The sequence below is a fragment of the Protopterus annectens genome, chromosome 10.part0 (assembly GCF_019279795.1).
Source record: "Protopterus annectens isolate FY-2018-M chromosome 10.part0, PAN1.0, whole genome shotgun sequence".
Taxonomy (NCBI): Eukaryota; Metazoa; Chordata; order Ceratodontiformes; family Protopteridae; genus Protopterus; species Protopterus annectens.
In genome coordinates this window covers 1,116,515,168-1,116,536,042 of record NC_056744.1, presented here as the reverse complement: position 1 = coordinate 1,116,536,042, position 20,875 = coordinate 1,116,515,168, and the positions used below count along the sequence as shown (strand labels likewise).

Here is a 20,875-nt window from a genome sequence, read left to right as displayed (position 1 = left end):
GACCCGTAACTTTCCACCAGACCGCTGAAAATACAGAAGCAACAGAAATGGACAAGCAAATTCGTTCCCTAGGAAAAATATTTGGTTTTCTGTTTCTTCGATATTTTCAGCATTCGCTGAAAATGGGTCGATATTAGAACACTCTACATTTTAAATGTTCGATGTTCTAATATAGACCCGATCCTATATACAGCCTTGGCAATACAATTGCTACCAGAAAGGAATGTACTTAAAGAAATAAATTCATATCTAATAAAATTGTTATGGTTTCCCAAAAGAAACAGAATAGCTTTAATACATCATATCAGACCATGGAAACAGGGAGGATTAAACTTTCCTGATATAGAAACATATAAAAGCATCAATATCTAAAACAATCTCAGATTGGATAAGTCCAAATTACTCTACAAATTGGAAAGAATTACTAACTGTAATATCAATAAATGAATTTGATTTACAAAAAAAAATTCAAATAACAGATAAAAACAACTTGCTATAGCAGATATGCATTAGTATGCAATATAACATAACTAAACCCACTAAAATGTGCATGATTAATTATTACACTGACTTATTTAGGAAAATTATTAATGCAAATATAGATTTAAAAATCTGGTTTGATCTTTTAACACCATTTATAGTCACAAAGAACTTTCCAAATAAAATATATAGAGAAAATATTAATTCCTGGGAACAGAAATGATTTGTTTGTTGGCTCTAATGTATCAAAAAACTAAAAGTTTTAGATATGCAAGTAATAAAAAGAACATACAAAATTCCATAACAGGACTGGGTAACTTTACAGAGTATTCTGTCATATTCGCAAGATTTAAGTAGAATAATTAACAAGTCTTCATTTAAAGAAATACCTAAATTTACGAAATACATATATGAAATCATATATAATGACTTTGACATGGGAAACAGTATTTCAAAATTTTACAAAATATTGATAAACTATAAAACAACACTCAAAACCTCATATTGGAAATATATAACAAAAGGGCACTCAACACAGTTAACTGAAGATATTAAAACAAATATCTTATTATCGATAAAATATACTTCCTTTATACAATATTGGAAAGTTTTTAATTGGAAATGCTTGCACAGAGCATTCTTAATCCCAGACAGAATCAGGAAAATTAGTTATTCCATAAAAGGAATATGTTGGAGATATGAGCAAGTACACAATGCAGATTATAACCACATTTTCTTTGATTGTGTTAATATTAAGCCATTTTGGAATGGTATTAATAACTTTCTACAAGCTTTATTTAATGAATCATTTTATTTAACTAAAGCCTTGTATTATTAAATGTGAACAACGGTCCTCATTTGAATAGGTCAAACATCTATCTAGTATAGACCATACTTGCAATTTCAATTAAGTGTATAACAAGAAGATAGAATACAAACAGAATACCAACTTTGGAAGACTTCTACAGCCTACTGAAGACCACAGCAGTATTGGAAATTAAAATTAAAGAACTAAGAATTTATCCAAAGCCATTTATCAACAACCCTTAGGGAAAAGTCTTATCATTGACTGACACTATACAATAATTGATCAGACACTCTGATAATGGATTGGACATACTTATAAAGTACCTGTATACATTAAGATCTGTTATAGTGTCAGGCTGATGTAAATAGTGTACATAGTTATTTAAGTTATGTATAAATACTATAGAACTCATTCAAATGTATTTGAAAAATAAAAACAATTTTTGAGAAAAAAATGCCTATGCAAACAATTCCACTCAAAATTCCTAAACCTTTTGGATAGTGTTGCCTACATAGGAAACATACAGATATCCTTCCATTGTTTCTTTGTATATTGTCTTTGCAGTCTCATTTCCCAGTATTTTCTACCTTCTTCTGACTGATTATTATGGTTATCATGCATTATTTTGTATGTTCTTCTAATTATCCTTTTTTTTACTGTAACTTCAGATCTACACTCAACTATAAACTCAATGAGAGGTAGTCTTTAAATTAACACTGTCTATCCCCTATTTTTCCCTATCTCTTACTTTTGCCTATATTCTTATCAATCCTTGCTAGGGAAGACAGTCTCCAACTTGCAGTCCAAATTTCTGCTTGGCCTTATCTTACTCTATGACTTTTCCCTTCTAGTTATTTGATCCCAATAGTTTCATTCATTTGCAAATTTTCTCCAATAAATTTCAGCTCCCTCTTGCCTATTTTCTGTGACTATAGTTGCTGTCATTCCTAGTGGTAAAATCTCCTTTCTCTTTTCCCTTCTTTGATTTGTTCTCAAAATATTTTCTGCTAGTTTGAAAATGTAATAAAATTGTTACCATTCGCAAGTGCCTGCATTCAAAATCCTACTCTTTCATTATTTTATGAATTCCCACTCTGTTTCAGCATCATTTTTTCCCCATTTGCTTTGCAGTCTTTTGGTTGGGTTATGTATATGAGTATTAAGTGTGTAGCTCTAAAGTATACCTTCAAATCTGATAATCCTTAATCACCTTGATTTGGGGGAGAAACAACTTATCCCACTCACTTCGGTTTTGTATTAGAACATTACCCCACCAGATGCGCAGTAGCAAGGAGCACCCAAACCCCGCCCAGCACTCTGTGCATGGTGTTTATTTTGAAAAGTGCTTTGAATAAACATGGGAAAACCATCCTCAGAAAGATGAGTATGGTAAACATTGTAATTATTTCAATACAAAGCCTTTTTCTCCCTTATTTGCTGGTACCAGGATTTCCAATTTTGCAGTGATCAAAGGCTTCGATAAATTACATCTTAGACTAAATAATTTGGCAGAACGTGTACTTACAAATGCTGTACCGACCCAAACAGCTTTTCCTATTCAAACAAACACACAATATGCTGCATTTATACAAAAGTATTACATTATTATGCTGATAATTATAATTCTTTAAAGGGGAGGGGTGATAACACATAATATACTGCATGTATAAAAACTATTACACAGACTTAAAATTCCTATTTTGTAAAGGCGACCTTTCTGGGAGTTATTTTTTTTTTTGCATTTATTGATTGTGTTCATTTTCCCATTGCCTCTGAATATTGCTTGTTGCTTCATCTCCAGAAAAATGCTTAAAGAAAGATAGGGGGTGCAGGGTGCTTGCCCCCCTGCAAAAAGCAATTACTGCTCAACATTAAGCTAAAGAAAGTGGGGGGGTGCATGGGTTATGGGTATGGACTGCAAAATGGGAACTTGTGGATACTGCGTACATACTGCCCTTCTGACCCACTTCTTACCCTACAACACAGCATGTGGTTAAGTACAAAGTGACAAAGCAAGTCAGTCACCCAGGACATGCAGTGCTTTCGATGGTGTACTTATAAATGTAGAAAATGAGGATAACTTTATTTAATATCTGTTCTACATATTGTGTACTAAAAGCTGTGGTAACTCTAATTACAGATAACATAAAAAAGCACAAAGTCTGTGTTTAAAAATGGTCAGAGAATGAATATTCACAATGGATATTCACCATGTCACTGTATAATCTGCATGGCTTGTCACTCAGTCCTGTCAGTCATGTAGGCCAGGCCCGTTCCTGTGAGAAAATCGCAGTGGAGTATCGTTCTAATACAAAGCCCTCACTTTTTATCTTCTTAAATCAGTAATGCCAGGCATTAGAGTATCATATCTCTTATAGTTCAGAAAATGTATGTTATTGTAAAACTTGTTGTTCTATTAGCTTTTGAAGTGAATTGGGGTAATATTTAAAAATTCTCCTGATTTTTGGTCTTCATCCACCATCGTTTTTCCCCTTTTCCAGAATTTGTAAACAAAGAACATGAGAGGAGTGATACATATGCACGTGGTTTCTTAATGTTCAGACTACTCAAGCTTTAATGCATTATGAGTTAAAAGTCCCTGTACAGACCAGATAGACACCATCACTCAATTGTTGATTTGGTAAGGCATCACAGAGAACTGACATCACCACAGCTTATCTTATTTTTCTCTCTCTCAAAGGTCCTGTTAGAAATTATTTTCTCTTTTTAGTGCCTAGGCTCATAATTGTCAGGCTTTTACAGCTATAGTTCACCTTTTTTTATTACTGTGTGTGTGTGTGTGTGTGTGTGTGTGTGTGTGCGTGTGTGTGTGTGTGTGTGTGTGTGTATGTGTGATGGTTTAGTCTTTCACATTATAAGTCTTTTGTTAATATTAGTACATTCAGTGGGTAGCTACAGTTATTTAAAAATGATGCTTGGGTTTCATGGAAAACACCATCACAGGATGGGCACATTTAGTGCATAATTTGCTTCTTCAAAGTTCTAAATTTGTTTACCTGTATAATCCTAGGTAGCACAGATTACAGAATTCAAAAAAGTCTGTTGATCTCAGTTCCTTCTTGGCACTGAGAGGATCTAAACTTTCCATTTCAAAGCAAACTAAATGTTTAGCTGCTGTTAATATTAAGAAGATGCTTTAGCTTCTGAAGTACCCATGTATCTCTTTTCCAGAATCTGATGTGATTTCAAAAAGCAAAAAGCTTTCTGTGAAAAATATTCTCATTAAAGCTGTTGAAATGCCTGTGTTGTCTGTTACAGTTTAGCATAAACTGCAATCTCTTTCTGTTCTGTGCTTGAGGAGGATACTTCCTTTATATGAGATTCTAAGTCCACAATACCAAGTCCTATGAAGTCTAGGCAAGGCCACATTCTCATGGTGTTTGCTTTAACTATGACAAGTTTGTGAAGGTCTTCATTGAAGCACAGCAGAACCTTTCTGGTGCTTCTTTATTTTTTGTATTTCTGCAATAGACAGAGAGTTGACCATCACTGCTACTCCCCAAATTAAGATGTCACAACTTTCATTTCAACTTTCCATGTGTTTGTACTTGCCCAAAGATGCCAGTATTGACTGGTATGCAAACTTAAATTGGTTGCCAAAATATTGATATTAACTGTATTGCTGAGAGTCTTGGTTTGAACATTGTAATTCTGACATTACAGTTGGTCTTAATGATACAATGCTGATACTTTTGACCTCAGTGATAACTTCAGGAGTGGCTCTTGGGCTCAGAAAATCAACCCTTACTTGGGTTGCAATGTTTCCTGTACCAATGTGAGGGCCTTCAGTTTTGACATTTGGGAATCTGGCCCAGGTTGTTTTAGGGCTGACATAGTTGCTGTCATTAGTCTAAGTTTTAAGACAGCAACTATCACTGTCGAGGATCCTTCCCTGATCATATCCTGTGGTGATGCCAATTATGTTTAGTGCTCAGCTTGTAACTCTTCTTTAGTCTCAGGTCTCGTAGTCTGTCATTCATGGACGACAGGCCAAAATCCTTCTGCATCACACTCAGGCCATTTTTAACCCCTTAAAAATAAAGTCTTCCTCTTCTTTAGACTTTCCTTCTGTAAAGGTGGATAGAAAAGCTAAATCTAAGAGAAGTCATATGAATTTGGTTTCCAAATCCCCCACAAGTCACTGAGGAGGACATAAATGCCGTTCCATCCCCTTCTGATGGTTCCAAATTTGGGGAGGTCCTGGAGAGGCAGGGTTATGGTCTACTGACTGCATATCCTCCTCAGAACTGACAGGTTCATAGGTTCATAGAAGGTTACTAGGCTAATGGCATTAGAGCCCTTAAGAGCCTAGCCATATTTATTCTGAGTTGTCCTAATGATCATTGTTTAGGCAAGTGAAGTTCGCTGAGGTAAATGTCTGCACATTATGGACATGGACGCCACCCCAGGAGTGAATTTGTGATTACTCATCTATTGATCTAGGTTGCATTTGAAGAAGGTCAGGGAAAGGCTCTGTTTTACATGAACTGGAAGCTTGTTCCAGAGAAGTGTCAGTTTCCGGAATATGTTTCTATCCCTCCAGCATGATTGGTTCATGTCAGAGGCTAGGTTAAGATCTCTGGAATGAGTGACCCTCATGCAGTTTGATTTATGAATGTGTAGCATTTCTAGCAGGGCTGGGTCAGAGGCTGCTCTGTAAGCAAGGCACAGATCTCCCCATAGCAGTCTGTAGGAGACAGAATACAGTGACAGAATGTTCAGTCTTTCTGCACAAGCCTTGTTTTGTGCACCCTGTATTTTTTTGGTGAGAAACATCTGTGGTCTGTCCAGCTGTTGCATGTGTCTGTTGCAGTACATGCAAAAGGGAGCATTGTACTCAATTACTGGTCTGATGAGGGCTGAGTATAATGGAATTATAACATCCATAGATCTAGATGCAATGCCTTTACTTATGAGATGTGCCACATAGAAGGATTTCCTTACCACTGTGGATATGTGGTGATTGAAGTTTAGATCGCTATCAACCTGAGCACCCAGATCACCTACCACTGCGTCTACACTATAAGGGGTGTTGTCTATAATGTAATTAGCATATATTTATATATGCCATGTTCTGAAAACACATAGTGACATTAGTCTGTATCAATAAGTATATATGTTATTCTACATTGTCAAAAAAGCCCTTGAAGCTCTTATTTAACTCTGTCATGTTCCTGGTCATACCATTTCTTCTGACCTCAGTAAGATGGCAGCAGTATTTAAGAAGTTCAATACTATTCAGCCAGACAAATTCCACCCTAGGATGTTACCTTTCCTATTTAATTTGTTAGGTCATTAGTCCTTGATTGCAAAACAATTAATAAGTAATAACAGTACTAAATAGTAAAGAAACTGAATTATGTAGGTGCTGATAAGAAACAGAACAATAAAAGTATACCACTAGTGATCTCTCATTTTCTGGTACAGGAATTAATGGAACTGTCTCATCATCATCATCATCATCATCAATGTGCTCATGCTCTTTTCCTTCCTTCTTTTCCTGCTTCATCTCTTCTTCTTCAAACTGTAGATATTCTTCCATCTTACGAACTGAAACAAAGCTAGAACATAAACAAAAATATGACAGCAATTAAAATTATGCACTGATATATAACGTAAAACAGTATATACAACATGCTGGTATAGTATAGAAATGTCCAAGATACAGCTGACTACAGTTTCGTTTATAACCTAATGTCTGGGAGCGTGTGTGAAAAACATGCAATTCCAAGCAACCTCAGGTTTAAGAAACTGCATTTACTTCAAATATCTTACTAAAAATGTATTACTCATTCAAAATAGCCCTGAAGTATGTTAAACTATTTTGTGAAAGTCATCTACAAGAAACTTAATCGTTTTTGATATTTTTGTGTACATGTGTGTGTGTGTGTGTGTGTGTGTGTGTGTGTGTGTGTGTGTGTGTGTGTGTGTGTGTGTGTGTGTGTGTGTGTGTGTGTGTGTGGTCTTAGAAACCTGACCCTGGTAATTTTAGTGGTGAAGGACATCATTAAAACTAGCAGCATTTTAAGTGAACTTATATCATACAAAACACTGGCATCCTATCAAAGACTGGTTCCAGATATTCTACCAATTATTTTTTGATAGGGTTTGCATCCTGGTCCTCCTGGAACCTAAAGAGAATACAGAGGACATCAGAAAATGAAAGAAAAAGGGAATTTATACATGCTTTGTTGACTAACTCAGCAACATTGTTTACTATTTCAGCATAAAAAAAGGTTCCAGCTTCTGACATCCTGGAGATGATGAAGATACAATAGGCTGTAATTTGGGCCTCATCCCAAATTGTGAGGACTTTGCAACCAGCTTAGCCTTTGCATAAACTGCTGACATAGATTCATGGTTTTCAAGTGACATTTGCATTTGTGCTAATAGCTGGTGTACATAAAACCTTGTTTCAAATATATACTGCCACAGAAGAATGATCTGGAAGTAACACAGTACATGAAGAACAGTTCACAGGATCATATGAGGTTACTAGGCTAATGGCCCTGGGGCCCTTACAAGTCTAGCCAAGAGTTTATCCCTAGAAAAGATTATTAATCAAATCAAGTTATCAATTTGAAAGGTATTTGTACTTGTACATCCTCTGCACCTCAGTACTTGTATCAGGTACACATACCGATCATACCCTTTCTTCTGATCTGAGTACTGCTTTTAACTAATTTGTGATACAATACACTAGACAGCAGCAAAAAAACTACTACAAATAGAGTTACAAAATTTCTTCAGCTGTAAAAGCTTTAGTAATAACTGATAGCTCTCAGATTATATTTTGGTAATTTACAATTTAATAGATTAGATTAATGCAATAACTATAACATTTTTGAAGCAGTTGATATGCATTTGTTTTAATGACAACAACCCAGTTTCTGCTCTTTCAACCTTCTATGTATTATTTTCTATCCAAGACTGACTCATCACCCTAAGGTAGAGAACTGGAGGTAAAATATAGCTTCACCCAGCTAAGACTAGACCTTAAATCTTATACAGTGCAATGGGAATATGCCGGGAAAATTAAGGATAGCAAACAACTCAGATAACTCTAAGCCTGAGACTTAACTTGAAGTACAAACATACTTGAAAGCAATAATTAATTCAGCAAAGTCAAAGTGTGTGCTAGAAATCTTGAAAAGTTCTTATAGGCTACATAAGAATTGCTAATAAAACTGGTAAAACTCTCTCCTTTCAAACACCAAACAACATTCAAAACTGAATCTCCTCCATCGCAGTTATTCCTCCAACTGTTTACAGCAACGGCCGCACCCCAGTACTTCAATTTGACTACATCATCAGGTTGAAGCATCAGCCTTTCACTTTATAAGTATTAAGTATAAAGAGGTCAAAATCATGTTCGGAACATAGATACTTCTACAACTTCTAACTCTTAGATTTTTATCAGAATTCTTGAAAATACCTGTCCTCAGCATAAACAAGCCTGTGAAACATATTTTCCACATTACCTTAAACATAGTGCCATTGTCAAACATTAATCTCCCTCCTCCTTCTCACATTACCCACTCATCAATGAAATGTGATCAACATTCTGGAAAATGTACTATGAAAGTGCTTGTTCAGAACACATGAAAAAATATTCTATCCTATCTAATAAACACTATGGTACTAGAGCATGGCACAGCACCCTCATGGCAATATATTCCTAACTATTCAAATCTATCTGATCATGGAAAGGGCCTATATACAGAAGGCCTACTCACAAAATGAGCATTTGAAACGGTGGTCTTTCACAGTCTATTTAACAATTTAGACAAAAACAGGATGGTGTAAGAGATTCTGGGTTATTTCTACTAATAATTCTGCACACCAGAACAGTTAAACAGAAGTTCCATAAGATCCCAAACTAAGACTTACTGTCATTCTCAGTCTATAAACATTCACCCCATGATGTCCCCCTCTAAACTTTACCACTTAAGTGAAAAGTATATGCTTTATTAGATCAGACCATCCACCAAACATGGGAAGGCATTTCAAAAAATTTGGAAATGGATGTCATGCAAGAGGTTTATTATAAACAAAGTGCTCCAAAATTTCCATCATTACATGAAATAAAATGTTTAAAAGAAATCCAAAAAGAGGAAATGTTCTCTATGGCCCAGCAACAGAAGTGTATTGGCACGTTTTTGAACAGTGCTCACTTTCATGTCTCATACTAAGCCACTGCCATCAGCATCCTCTCTAAATTAAAGCTAAAATGTAGACTGACCAGCCTTCTCACATATATCATAAATATACTTATTCAAAAAACAATGTGCTCTCTGCTCATCACAACAATGAACGTCTACATGAAATGGCAATATTCTGCAGGTTGCTGTTAACAAAATATGTTGGTTTGTTAACTTATTCATTGAAAGACCAGATTTTGAAATACTCATTTAAAGTTATAAATGGTCAAACTGGTATGGTCATAAGAGATCTGGGTACTTACTTGGACAACTCTTTCTCTCATTCAGTCATCATAAAGCCATAACAGTCAGGAAATTATTCTATCTGTCCCAGATATTTTCCAGAGGTCTATCTTCAAGATCCAAAGAAGTCATCTTACCACTGTAATTTTCACTCATGAGACCCATAATAGAATGCAATGGCCCTTTTAGTATACACAAATCCAAGCATTTTACTCAACTGGAAAGACCCACAGATGTTTAAGCAAAACTATGTAAAGGCCAAAACTGCTTCAATTATCCCAATAGATTAAACCAACTTAATTTATATTGAGAGATGAACTGTTTCTCACTTTTTTGAGCCATGAAACACCCAATCTTATATGACCTCCTATTTCTTCACAAAACCAGTGCCTCTGCAAACACTCTTACTGGAAACTTAAATTTATATTAACAAATAAACATGAGTTACTTGGATGGCTAGGTTCCGATCTCAGTGCATTCCAGGCTTGTAGTATAAGTTACCATTGCAGGTCAAGCAAAGTACTACTTCATCTAACTTTAAGGTTAGACTTGATGATTGGATGGATAGGCATAAATTTTCACCAGTGGTATCGTGGTCTGCCTGATTTGGGAGGTCGCTACTATGAAGTACTTGTAAAGGGTGGTAAGCTCTTTTAAGTGTGTGTGATGAAAGTTGTATATAGCCAGGCATCTTATGGCTGTTGTGCTCATTTGTTTATTATTGTTTCCAAGTTCCTGTGTTCCTAATAGATAGCTTCACTAACTCTCCCTAACCAGGAACAGCTGGTTATCAATGTTTGCCAGAGATGCATTCTTGCTGAACTTTTTAACCTCCAAATTATTGTTATGAAATTACAGGCCACATCTTACTGTCAAATAAAAAACCGGAACCTTTTCATTAGAGTCAGTCAACCAAGATGGTCTCATATTTAATAAGCTAACTTTCAACCTCTTAACTGGGGAAGAACGTTCTTCAAAATAACCACCATGTTCTCAAACAGCTTACCTTAAGAAAATAGAAACTGCAGAACATAACACCCCATCAGAAATAAATTGTGGGAACACCTGAATGAATTGTATAAGTGTAACAGCTTCCAAAGTAATGAATAGATAACTGGTAACAAGCACACTGCCCACGAAAAACTGGAACAAACGAACACAAGAACAGCAAGCAGAAAAAAGTCTGAGTTCTGTTTTAATACAAAAGAATAAAGCGCTTTTCGTTTGCTTCCAAAGAAAACTTCTTCAGATTACTAATGCACCATACAACAAAATGCATTTAAATACCAACAGGTGATACTTTTTACCTATCATCACGAACCTCCTCACCTTAGAAACTTTTAAAGAAACACTGACACATTAAAACTGCTACTCACTACTATAAAGTTACAATATGTGAAGCAGTACACATCAAACAGTATAAACTTACATGAACCCTGAACCTATTTAAAAAATCTTATCATTTTCAAATTAAAATAAAAATACATTCTACAGTTATATTTAAAATTGCTCAATACTTAAAAAATATCATTCTTATGAATGAGGCACACCTAAAGAACTATAAAACATTTTCATCTTTGCAAGCTTTTCAATTTCAAAATACAGCTGATAGAACAAGCTTCATTTATACCAGGGTAATTATAAGCGTTCAATCTAATTTGCCACAGCAATTCTAATTCTTCTAACCGTAAAGGTACAGGACCACCCCTAATGTCTATAGCTACCTGGTCTATAGCCATGAATTTAAATTTGTGGTCTTTGTGCAACTGTATGTGTTTAGCTAGTGCGTTGTCAGTTTTGCCTTTAGATATTGCGTACTGATGTTCGTAGACCCTATCATGGAGTCTCCATTCCGTTTTTCCAATATAGAATGTAGTACAGCATTGGCATCTAGCTAAATACACCACGTACCTAGAATTACAGTTGAACCGTTTTTTTTTATTTAAATTGTACACCATTTATACAGAAATTACTGGTGACTTCAATGTGTTTACAAAAGTTACAAGCTTCACATTTGCCCATACCTGTTATTTTGGGAATGGTTCTATGTTGTTGTTCTAGCAAGTTCTTTAAAATTTTCCGCCTTCTAAACACCACTTTAGGACTGTCACCCAACTTTCTAAATAGTACTGGATTCATTCTAAATAGTTCCCAGTTTTTCTGTATAATCCTCAAAACAACTTGGCTGTCCACCGTAAACATAGTGGTAAAGCTTAGATGGAAGTCTGGTTTAGTTTTTGACACCTCACTGCTGATACTAGCCATAACTGATAAATTACTCACATTGTCACTTTGCATTTGAATGTTAACTAACTGTTTGACACTGAGTACAGGGTTGTAAATCTTATTAGATCTCTTGATTTTTACTTCTTCTATTAGTGAATCTAATAATGTTTCAGGGCACTTACGCCCCAGAAACATATTTTTCAAAAAATAGCATTCTTCTAGACTCTGTGATAGGGTCTACGAACATCAGTATGCAATATCTAAAGGCAAAACTGACAACGCACTAGCTAAACACATACAGTTGCACAAAGACCACAAATTTAAATTCATGGCTATAGACCTGGTAGCTATAGACATTAGGGGTGGTCATGTACCCTTACGGTTAGAAGAATTAGAATTACTGTGGCAAATTAGATTGAACGCTTATAATTACCCTGGTATAAATGAAGCTTGTTCTATTAGCTGTATTTTGAATTTGAAAAGCTTGCAAAGATGAAAATGTTTTATAGTTCTTTAGGTGTGTCTCATTCATAAGTATGATACTTTTTAAGTATTGAGCAATGTTAAATATAACTGTATAATGTATTTTTTATTCTAATTTGAAAACAATAAGATTTTTTAGATAGGTTTAGGGTTCATGTAAGTTTATACTGTTTGATGTGCACTGCTTCACATATTGTAACTTTATAGTAGTGAGTAGCAGTTTTAATGTGCGAGTGTTTCTTTAAAAGTTTCTAAGGTGAGGAGGTTCGTGGTGATAGGTAAAAAGTATCACCTGTTGGTATTTAAATGCATTTTGTTGTATGGTGCATTTGTAATCTGAAGAAGTTTGCTTTGGAAGCAAACGAAAAGCGCGTCATTCTTTCATATTAAAACAGAACTCAGACTTTTTTCTGCTTGCCGTTCTTGTGTTCGTAATGAATAGATAATTTAGAATGATACTTCTGCTGCAAAAAGATCATTGCATTTTATTTATTTTATTTACATTTATTTACTGGGATGGTCTGACTAGGCAATGCCCCTTTTCAGTGGAGGCCTGAGTAGAAGAGCTCTAACATTAAGTTCAATAATACAAGGTTCAATATGCATGTGCAATAAAGAAGTAAGTGAGGCTTGACAACATAAACCTCATAAGTTCATAGGTTGTTACTATGCTAACAACCACTATTGTCCTTGCAAGCCTAACCATTTGGGTCCCAAGTATCATATGTGGGAGGGGGCATGGTAGTAGGCATGTAGCTACTGATTTGTGTGTGTGGGGGGGTGTTAGTTAGAATAATGCCATCTTACTGATGGCCTCTGTCCATAAGGGACATCAAGGCCAGACCAGGGGTAAATTTACGATTTTCCATTCAATTGTCAAGGTTTTGTTTGAATAGAGTCAGGGATAAACTCTGTTTTACATGGATATTCAGCCTACTCTATAATGCAGAGATCATTTGCAGCACATATCTGTCTCTCCAGCATGTTTTGTTTATACCACAAGTGCAGTTCAGATCCTCAAATCTGGTATTTCTATTGTTGTTTGTTTTGTGCATATGCAACAGATCCATCAGAGCTGGGTCTGAGGAAGTCCTGTAAGCCAGACAAAGATCCTTCTTAACAGCCTTTAGGAGACTGAATACAGAAACAGAGCCTTAGTGAATACAGAAACAGAGTCTTAGGTAATCAGTGTAGTACAGGGTTTTCATGCTCTGAATTATCCTGGTGAGAAGCCTTTCTGGGGATTCCAACTGTTGCAAGTGTTTCAAGGGGGCATTAAATTCAATGACAGGTCTGATAAGAGCTGGGTAGAGTGGTACTATAGTTTTCTTGGACCTGGATTCCATACCCTTACCTTTAAGTTGCGTGACATTGAATGATTTACTTATTATATTTGCTACATATTGGTCAAAGGCAAGATTGCGGTCTACATATGTTCCCAGATCCCCTACTACTGGGTCGACTCTTTGGGGCATTTTATCAATGGAGTAATTAACCTGCATTGATAGTTTCCCAAAGGACATTATAATGCATTTTTTTAGAATTGAGTTTTAGGCTATGGCTTTGGCACCAGTTATTTGCCTGTGTTAAACCCACTTGCAAGATATTTTTGTCTTGGGCTAAATCTATAATACCTCCTAATTTACAGATATCTGTGAACATGGTAAGCCATAGGCCTTTAACATTAGCCTTGACTTCTGAGAAGTAGATGCCAAATAGGAATGAGCCTAGCATGTAGCCCCGGGGTACTCCAGTAGAGACCCATCTCTTGATGGTGGTGGTCTCACTGATCCAGACTTCTTGTGTCCTGTCTGTGAGCCAGCTGGCAAACCAGTGAGTTATGTAAGGGTTTATGCCCATCTCAGAGAGATTGTCAACAATGCCTGAGTGAGGTACTGTGTAAAATGCCTTAGCTAGGTCAAGATAAGCACTATGCACTTTTTTACCCTTGTCCATTGTCATGGTGACCCGCCTTCCAGGGTGTTTTTGTTAATAAAGTCCATGGAGGGTTGTGCCTGTGAGTTTTAGGCAGCATACATTTTCCAGTCTATAGAGCGGTAGTTAAAGTCACCCATGAAGAGGGTGTTTGGTTAGATGGTAAGTGCCTCTAGTAGGCTTAGGCAAGAGTCATGAGACTCTAAGACATAGATGGTAACCTGTAGCTAGCCATAATATGGTACGGGACCTTATCTATGGTGATCTGCACATGGATGAGCTCCATGACATCATCCTGTTTAACCAACCTGTAAGTGTGTTTGCTACTAACACTGATCAAAATACCTCCACATTTGGCCATAGTCTGTGCTGTTACTGGTCTGAATGTGTAGAAGGCACTGTAGCCTTGAACTTCTGGAGTGCTGTCTATGTCTTTTAACCAAGTCCAGGACAGCATAGATGTGTACAATTCCTCAGATTGAGGAGGGCTTGAAGGGTGTGGAGTTTTTTTGTTAGGCTCCTAGCACTGAGCAGTAACACCTTAAGGTTGCTTGTAGACTTTTTCACTATGTTGGTAGTTTTATCTTTTTTACATTGCCTTAAGAAGGCTCTAACGGGATGTATACAGTTTTAGCCAATATCTGAAAGCCTAAGGGGTCAGGTGAAACCCATGCTTGGCAAAGCAATGTGGTCTTTTGACCATGTTCTCCCATACTGACAGGTATTACATCCCCATTGAGTAACACCAGAAACTAAGCCAGTTATTAAAATTAATCATTTTATGTTCATACTGTGGCATCAACCTTACTGAAGGTAGAATGCTGCTCAATGCAAGGCTTATATCTGTCTGTGACACATATTCTGAGAGATCCATTATGTCTCTTTTCATATTTAGTCCAGTGAGGTATGTCTCAGGTCATTTACACCCACATGAACTATGATAGAATCATATTGGTACCTGGGATGCAGTAACTTGAGTGCATGCGTGATATTGTGGATCTTGGCTCCAGATAGGCAACTAACTGGAAATGAGTCCCTGGTTTGACACCTCTGTCTCTAATGCAAACAAGTAACTTGTAAATGGTTCATCTCCCAGGCCCATGCTTACACTTATCAAGGGTGTCAGAACTTGTCACAGATTTGGGATGCATGGCTAGGCTTTAAAAGGCCCTTGTGGTAGTTAGTCTAGTAAACACCTATGAATCTATGAACAGCTATCTTCTCCTTGTCCAACCTGGTGAGTGAGGCATCTGTGTGTTACATAAAGGAGTCCCCAATGACAAGAGTATTAGGTAAACCGGATGCTTGTCTTATGGGCTTTGCACTTGGGGGACTATTAGGTGTAGGCTTATGTGAGGTGTTTGGTATTCTTTTTGGTGAGTGCTTTAGTGATTGCTGAAGAGGAGAGTTGCCATTATATGGCTTTGGAGGTCTTTAAGATTTGGGAAATGTGTTTTAAGTGCCTGAGCATAAGACAATCTGTGTGTGGTGAATGGTATGTGTGAGAGATGTAGTGTGAGTATTCCTGACAACCTTATTTCTATGCAAGATTTTTGCCTCCAAGAAAGTTGTGTATTTACATCTCTCACATACCATGTTATTTTCTTTAATGATTAAATGGTTGTCTGGGAACATGATACAATTGCTGCATTGCATTAGGATGCCCAAATCTATCAAGCTGGCCACAGAAACATTTGAAAATTGCATATCCATGTTGTCTGGTCCTGTAATAGGATTGGCTGTTTAGGATTAAGGATTAGGTTTTAACAGGGGTCCCTTAGGGTAGTTTCTGGGGTTAAGGGCATGATGTTATATAATGCTAGGAAATGGTAGCATCATTTGATACTCAGGCTAGCTGCACTAAGCCTATTTCTATGTAAAAGCACAGCAAAAGCAGCTGTCAAGTTCATATTAAGCAAACAACTATGTCCATGGCTAATTTGCCCTTCTGCAAAGAGATCTGGAAGCAGATAGACTAAATAAGCCAACTAGCGATCTAGCTAATAAACAACCACACATTGAGCATCCTTCAGTGCTTCCCAACTCAGAGAGCCCAGGTAAACACCTTCTGCCATAAGATGTCTGACCCTGGAATATGTTAATGTAAAAGCACATCAAAAGCAGATCTCATCTGCAGATTAAACAATAAACAACTAGTAGTGCTGCCCAACTCAGAGAGAACTGGTACTCATTTTCTGCCAAAGATGTCTTATCTTGGAATTTCTTAATGTAAAAGCATAACAAAAGCAGCACTCAAGTGCAGATTAAACAACAAATAACTACCAAACAACTAAGTCCCTGAGCAATTCGCCCTTGGAGGCAAACAGACTAGAAAAGTCAACAAGCAGAGAAATTACTATTTTTGCCACAAAATTAAATTCATGTTAAATTATGGTCAAAAACTAGTGATCACTGTATAAAGAAAATACAACTGTAGTTCATCAAAAAATATTCTTATTTTAGCTAGGGTGACTGAATTTGTTTGATACACAAGAAAACTGTTATAGGGTCATATGTAATTGAACAAAGATCCTTGCAGCTTTCTGATTTCTAGTAAAGAACACAGCTTGTAAACTGACTCCTATGACCTCTAGTCAACAAACAACCACACTCTTAGCTTCCCACAGTGCTTCCCAACTCAAGAGAGCCAGTAAACACCTCCTGCCACAATACGTTTGACCCTGGAATCTGTTAATGTAAAACAGCAAAAGCAGCTCTCAAGAGCAGAATAAACAACAAACAACAAGCTTTACTTTCCAACGCAGAGAGACCAGGTACTCACCTTCTGCCACCAGATGTCTGATCCTGGAATTTCTGAATGTAACAGCACAGCAAAAGCAGATCTCAAGTGCAGATTAAACAACAAATTACTACATGACACTAAGTCTCTGGCTAATTTTCCCTTCTGCAAAGGGTTTTGGAGGCACACAGACTAAGAAAGCCAACAAGCAGAGAAATCACTATTTTTGCTACAAAATTAAATAAATTAGGCCCATTAGCCTGACAAGCCTGGTCTGCAAGGCCATGGAACGTATCATCATGGAACTCATAAACAAAGACATTGGTAATCTCCAAACTCTGGACCCTACCCAGTTCGGATTTGTAAAAGGCAGATCATGTCTCTTAAACCTGATTGACTTCTTTGAAGCAGTCACCAAAGCCATAGATGAGGGTAAGGTGGTGCACACAGCTTATCTAGATCTTGCCAAGGCTTTTGACACCATCCCCCACTCTGGAATTATAGATAAACTCCCTAAACTAGGTATAAATCCCTATGTCACAACATGGGTTGCCAACTGGCTCACGGACAGAACCCACACTGTGAAAGCAGCAGACTCCAAATCCGACTTCAAACCAGTGACAAGTGGAGCACCACAGGGTTCAGTCCTGGGTCCTCTCCTGTTTGGTATCTACTTTTCTGAAGTACAGGCTAACACATAAGGTCTTTGGCTAACAAAGTTTGCAGATGACTGCAAACTAGGAGCCATAATTGAAACTCCTAACGATGGGGACATACTACAAAAGGGCCTCACTGAGACAGATGCCTGGTGTCAAAGCCATGGCCTGAAGCTCAATTCCAAAAAGTGTATTGTCATCCCCTTTGGTAAAAACTCTGTACCCATGAACTACCACATAGCTGGCAATCTACTTAATGCCGAAAATGTGATAAGAGACCTTTGGACACAGGTGGACAGTAGTCTCTCCTTTGATAATCACATCGACACAGTGGTCAGGAAATCCTTCTACATGGCTCACCTCATCACAAAAGGTTTCTCATCCAGAAAAAAAGAGGTCATTGTTCCCCTCTACTCATCACTCATTAGACCCATTAAAGAGTACAATGCCCCTTTTGGTATGTACCTCACAAGACATCTACAACAACTGGAAAGGCCACAGAAATACCTCACAAAGAGGATTACTGGCCTCAAACAGATGCACTATGCAGACCGTCTCAAAAAACTCCAGCTTTATAGGTTCATAGGTTCATACTAGGCTATCTGCCCTAGGGCATTTATAAGCCTAGTCAGAGTGTGTTTGGCTTTCGCCACCCATTTTAAATTAATTTTGCTATGCCCTTTTTCGAGGTTAGTATACTGTGCCTCTGTCTAACAGTGACAAAGAAGTGATACCCGGGGTAAACCTACGATCTCCCATCCACTCATCAAGATTCCTTTTGAAGAGAGTCAATGAGAGACTCTGCCTAACCTGGACTGGGATTTTATTCCAGAGTGAAGGGAGCCTCTGGGTTATGAATCTGTCCCTCCAGCATGTCCTATTTATTTCAGTCCTGAGGTTCAAGTCTCTCGAGCACGTAGCTTGATGGGATTTGGATTTTCTGAGGTGCAGTATGTCCATTAATTCCGGGTTGGACATGGCTTTATATGTCAGGCACAGATCGCCTCTGAGCAGGCGGTATGCCACTGAGTAGAGCTGGAGTTTCTTTAACCGGGCAGCATATGGCATCTGTCTGAGCCCTTTGATCCTCTTGATGAGGTACTTTTGGGGTCTTTCCAGTTGCTGCAGGTGTCTGGTAAGGTATATCCCAAAAGGGGCATTGTACTCAGTTATAGGCCTGATGAGGGATGAGTAAAGAGGCACAATGACCTCCCCTGATCTAGATGTGAATCCCTTCATGATTAGGTGGGCTATATAAAATGTTTTTCTAATCACTGTGGCCAAGTGGTTGTCAAATGAGAGATTGCTATCAACTTGGGTCCCCAGGTCCCTAATTACTTCTTCTATACTTAATGGATTACCACCTATGTGGTAATTTGTGGGAACTTTGTTTTTGCCAAAGGGGATGACTTTTTGGCGTTTAGCTTCAGGCCATGGCTCTGGCAACAGTTGTCTGTTTCTATGAGGCCCTTTTGGAGGATGCTTGTGTCAGCTGGAGAGTCGATTATGGCGCCCAGTTTGCAGTCATCTGCGAACTTGGTCAGCGACAGTCCTTCCGTATTGGCCTGTACCTCCGAGAAATATATACCGAACAAGAGAGGTCCCAGGACTGAGCCTTGTGGGATGCCACTTGTAACTGGTTTGGAGTCTGACATGGCTCCAGCAATTCTAACCATGTGGTTTCTGTCCTTGAGCAAGTTCGCAACCCATCTAGTGACATAGGGGTTTATATTTAAGCTGGTGAGCTTATTTATAATGCCCGAGTTAGGTATTGTATCGAAGGCTTTTGCGAGGTCCAGGTAGGCTGTGAGGACCACCTTCCCCTCATCAATGGCCTTGGTGACTGTTTCAAAGAAATCAAACAGGTTTAAGAGGCAGGATCTGCCCTTAACAAGGCCGAACTGGGTAGGATCCAGTGTCTGTAGGTCCCCAATATCTTTATTTATGAGGTCCATGATGATCCTTTCCATAGCTTTGCAGACCAAGCTAGTCAGGCTTATGGGGCGATAGTTTCCAGGATCCGTTGAGGCACCACCTTTGTGGAGAGGGACCACTGTTGCTGTACGCCACTCTTTGGGTACATATCCTGTAGTAAGGCTGAGATTGAACAGTAGTTTTATGTTTGGGTTTAGCTCTTCTTGGAGTTCATGTAAGACACAGCCTGGGACACTGTCTGGTCCCATTGATGCTGTGTTTTTTGCTTTGGAGAGGGCAGCTCTTACCTGAGCATCTGAGATGTCAGGGGGGCAGCACTCTGCTGGGATAGATATTTCCTCTTTTGATGGGGGGGGAGACGTTTGCGCTGAACCTGTCAGCTAGGATGTTGGCAATGTCTGTGGGTTTGGTGTATTTTTTGTCATTTTGAACTAATTCTGAGCATATCTGGGAATTCCCACCCAGGTTCCTAACATAACTAAAGAAAGCCTTGTGATTATCTTTAGTGTCCTGTGCAATTTTTCTCTTGAAGCTGGCCTTAGATGATTTTATGAGTGCCCGCAGTTTTTTGCTAATACTGATCAGAGATGCCTTCCCTTTTTGGGATTTTGCTCTATCATGTAGTAGCTTCCTCCTTCTATTGTATAGTTTGTTTATGGCTGGGGTCCACCAGACAGGATGTCCACCTTTGGAGGATTGGGTCTTGGTTTTATTTGGGATTGCATGATCCATGCATACCTGAAGGTGTTCATAGAATGCGTTTATAAAGGATTCTGTGGTCTGGGCTGTATTTTCCACAGGCCCTGGGGCTTTGAAGGATTCCACCTTGGTTTTGAGGAGTGTGAAATTTGCTTTAGAGAAGTTTTTCACTGTGGTATTCTGGGCAGGGGGTGGAGTCGGGATGTGACTATCCAGTGAGATTAGCTTATGGTCTGATTTACCAGTGAGGGATACACTTCTGGTCTGTAGCATAGAGTCCCCATGTTGGTGATGATCAGGTCCAGTATGTTTTCCCCTCTTGTGGGAGTGGTAACAAGTTGTTGCATAGCATTTGAGTTTATAAATTCTAGGAAACTTTGGGCTAGGGTGTTGGAGCTAGAGTAATGCTCCCAGTCTATGTTTGGGTAGTTGAGGTCACCCAATATAA

The 20,875-nt window shown here is 38.0% G+C and overlaps 1 protein-coding gene across 2 annotated transcripts in view; it reads right to left on the bottom strand.

Moving 5' to 3' along the window:
- LOC122813502 (UDP-N-acetylglucosamine transporter-like) overlaps nt 1-20,875 on the bottom strand; it is a 683,641-nt gene that overhangs the window by 328,529 nt on the left and 334,237 nt on the right. For both annotated transcript variants that reach the window (XM_044085849.1, XM_044085848.1), the window contains exon 2: nt 6,708-6,870. In XM_044085849.1, the coding sequence (XP_043941784.1) occupies nt 6,708-6,851 (144 nt within the window). In that variant the 5' untranslated portion in view covers nt 6,852-6,870. The remainder of the gene's footprint in view (nt 1-6,707; nt 6,871-20,875) is intronic.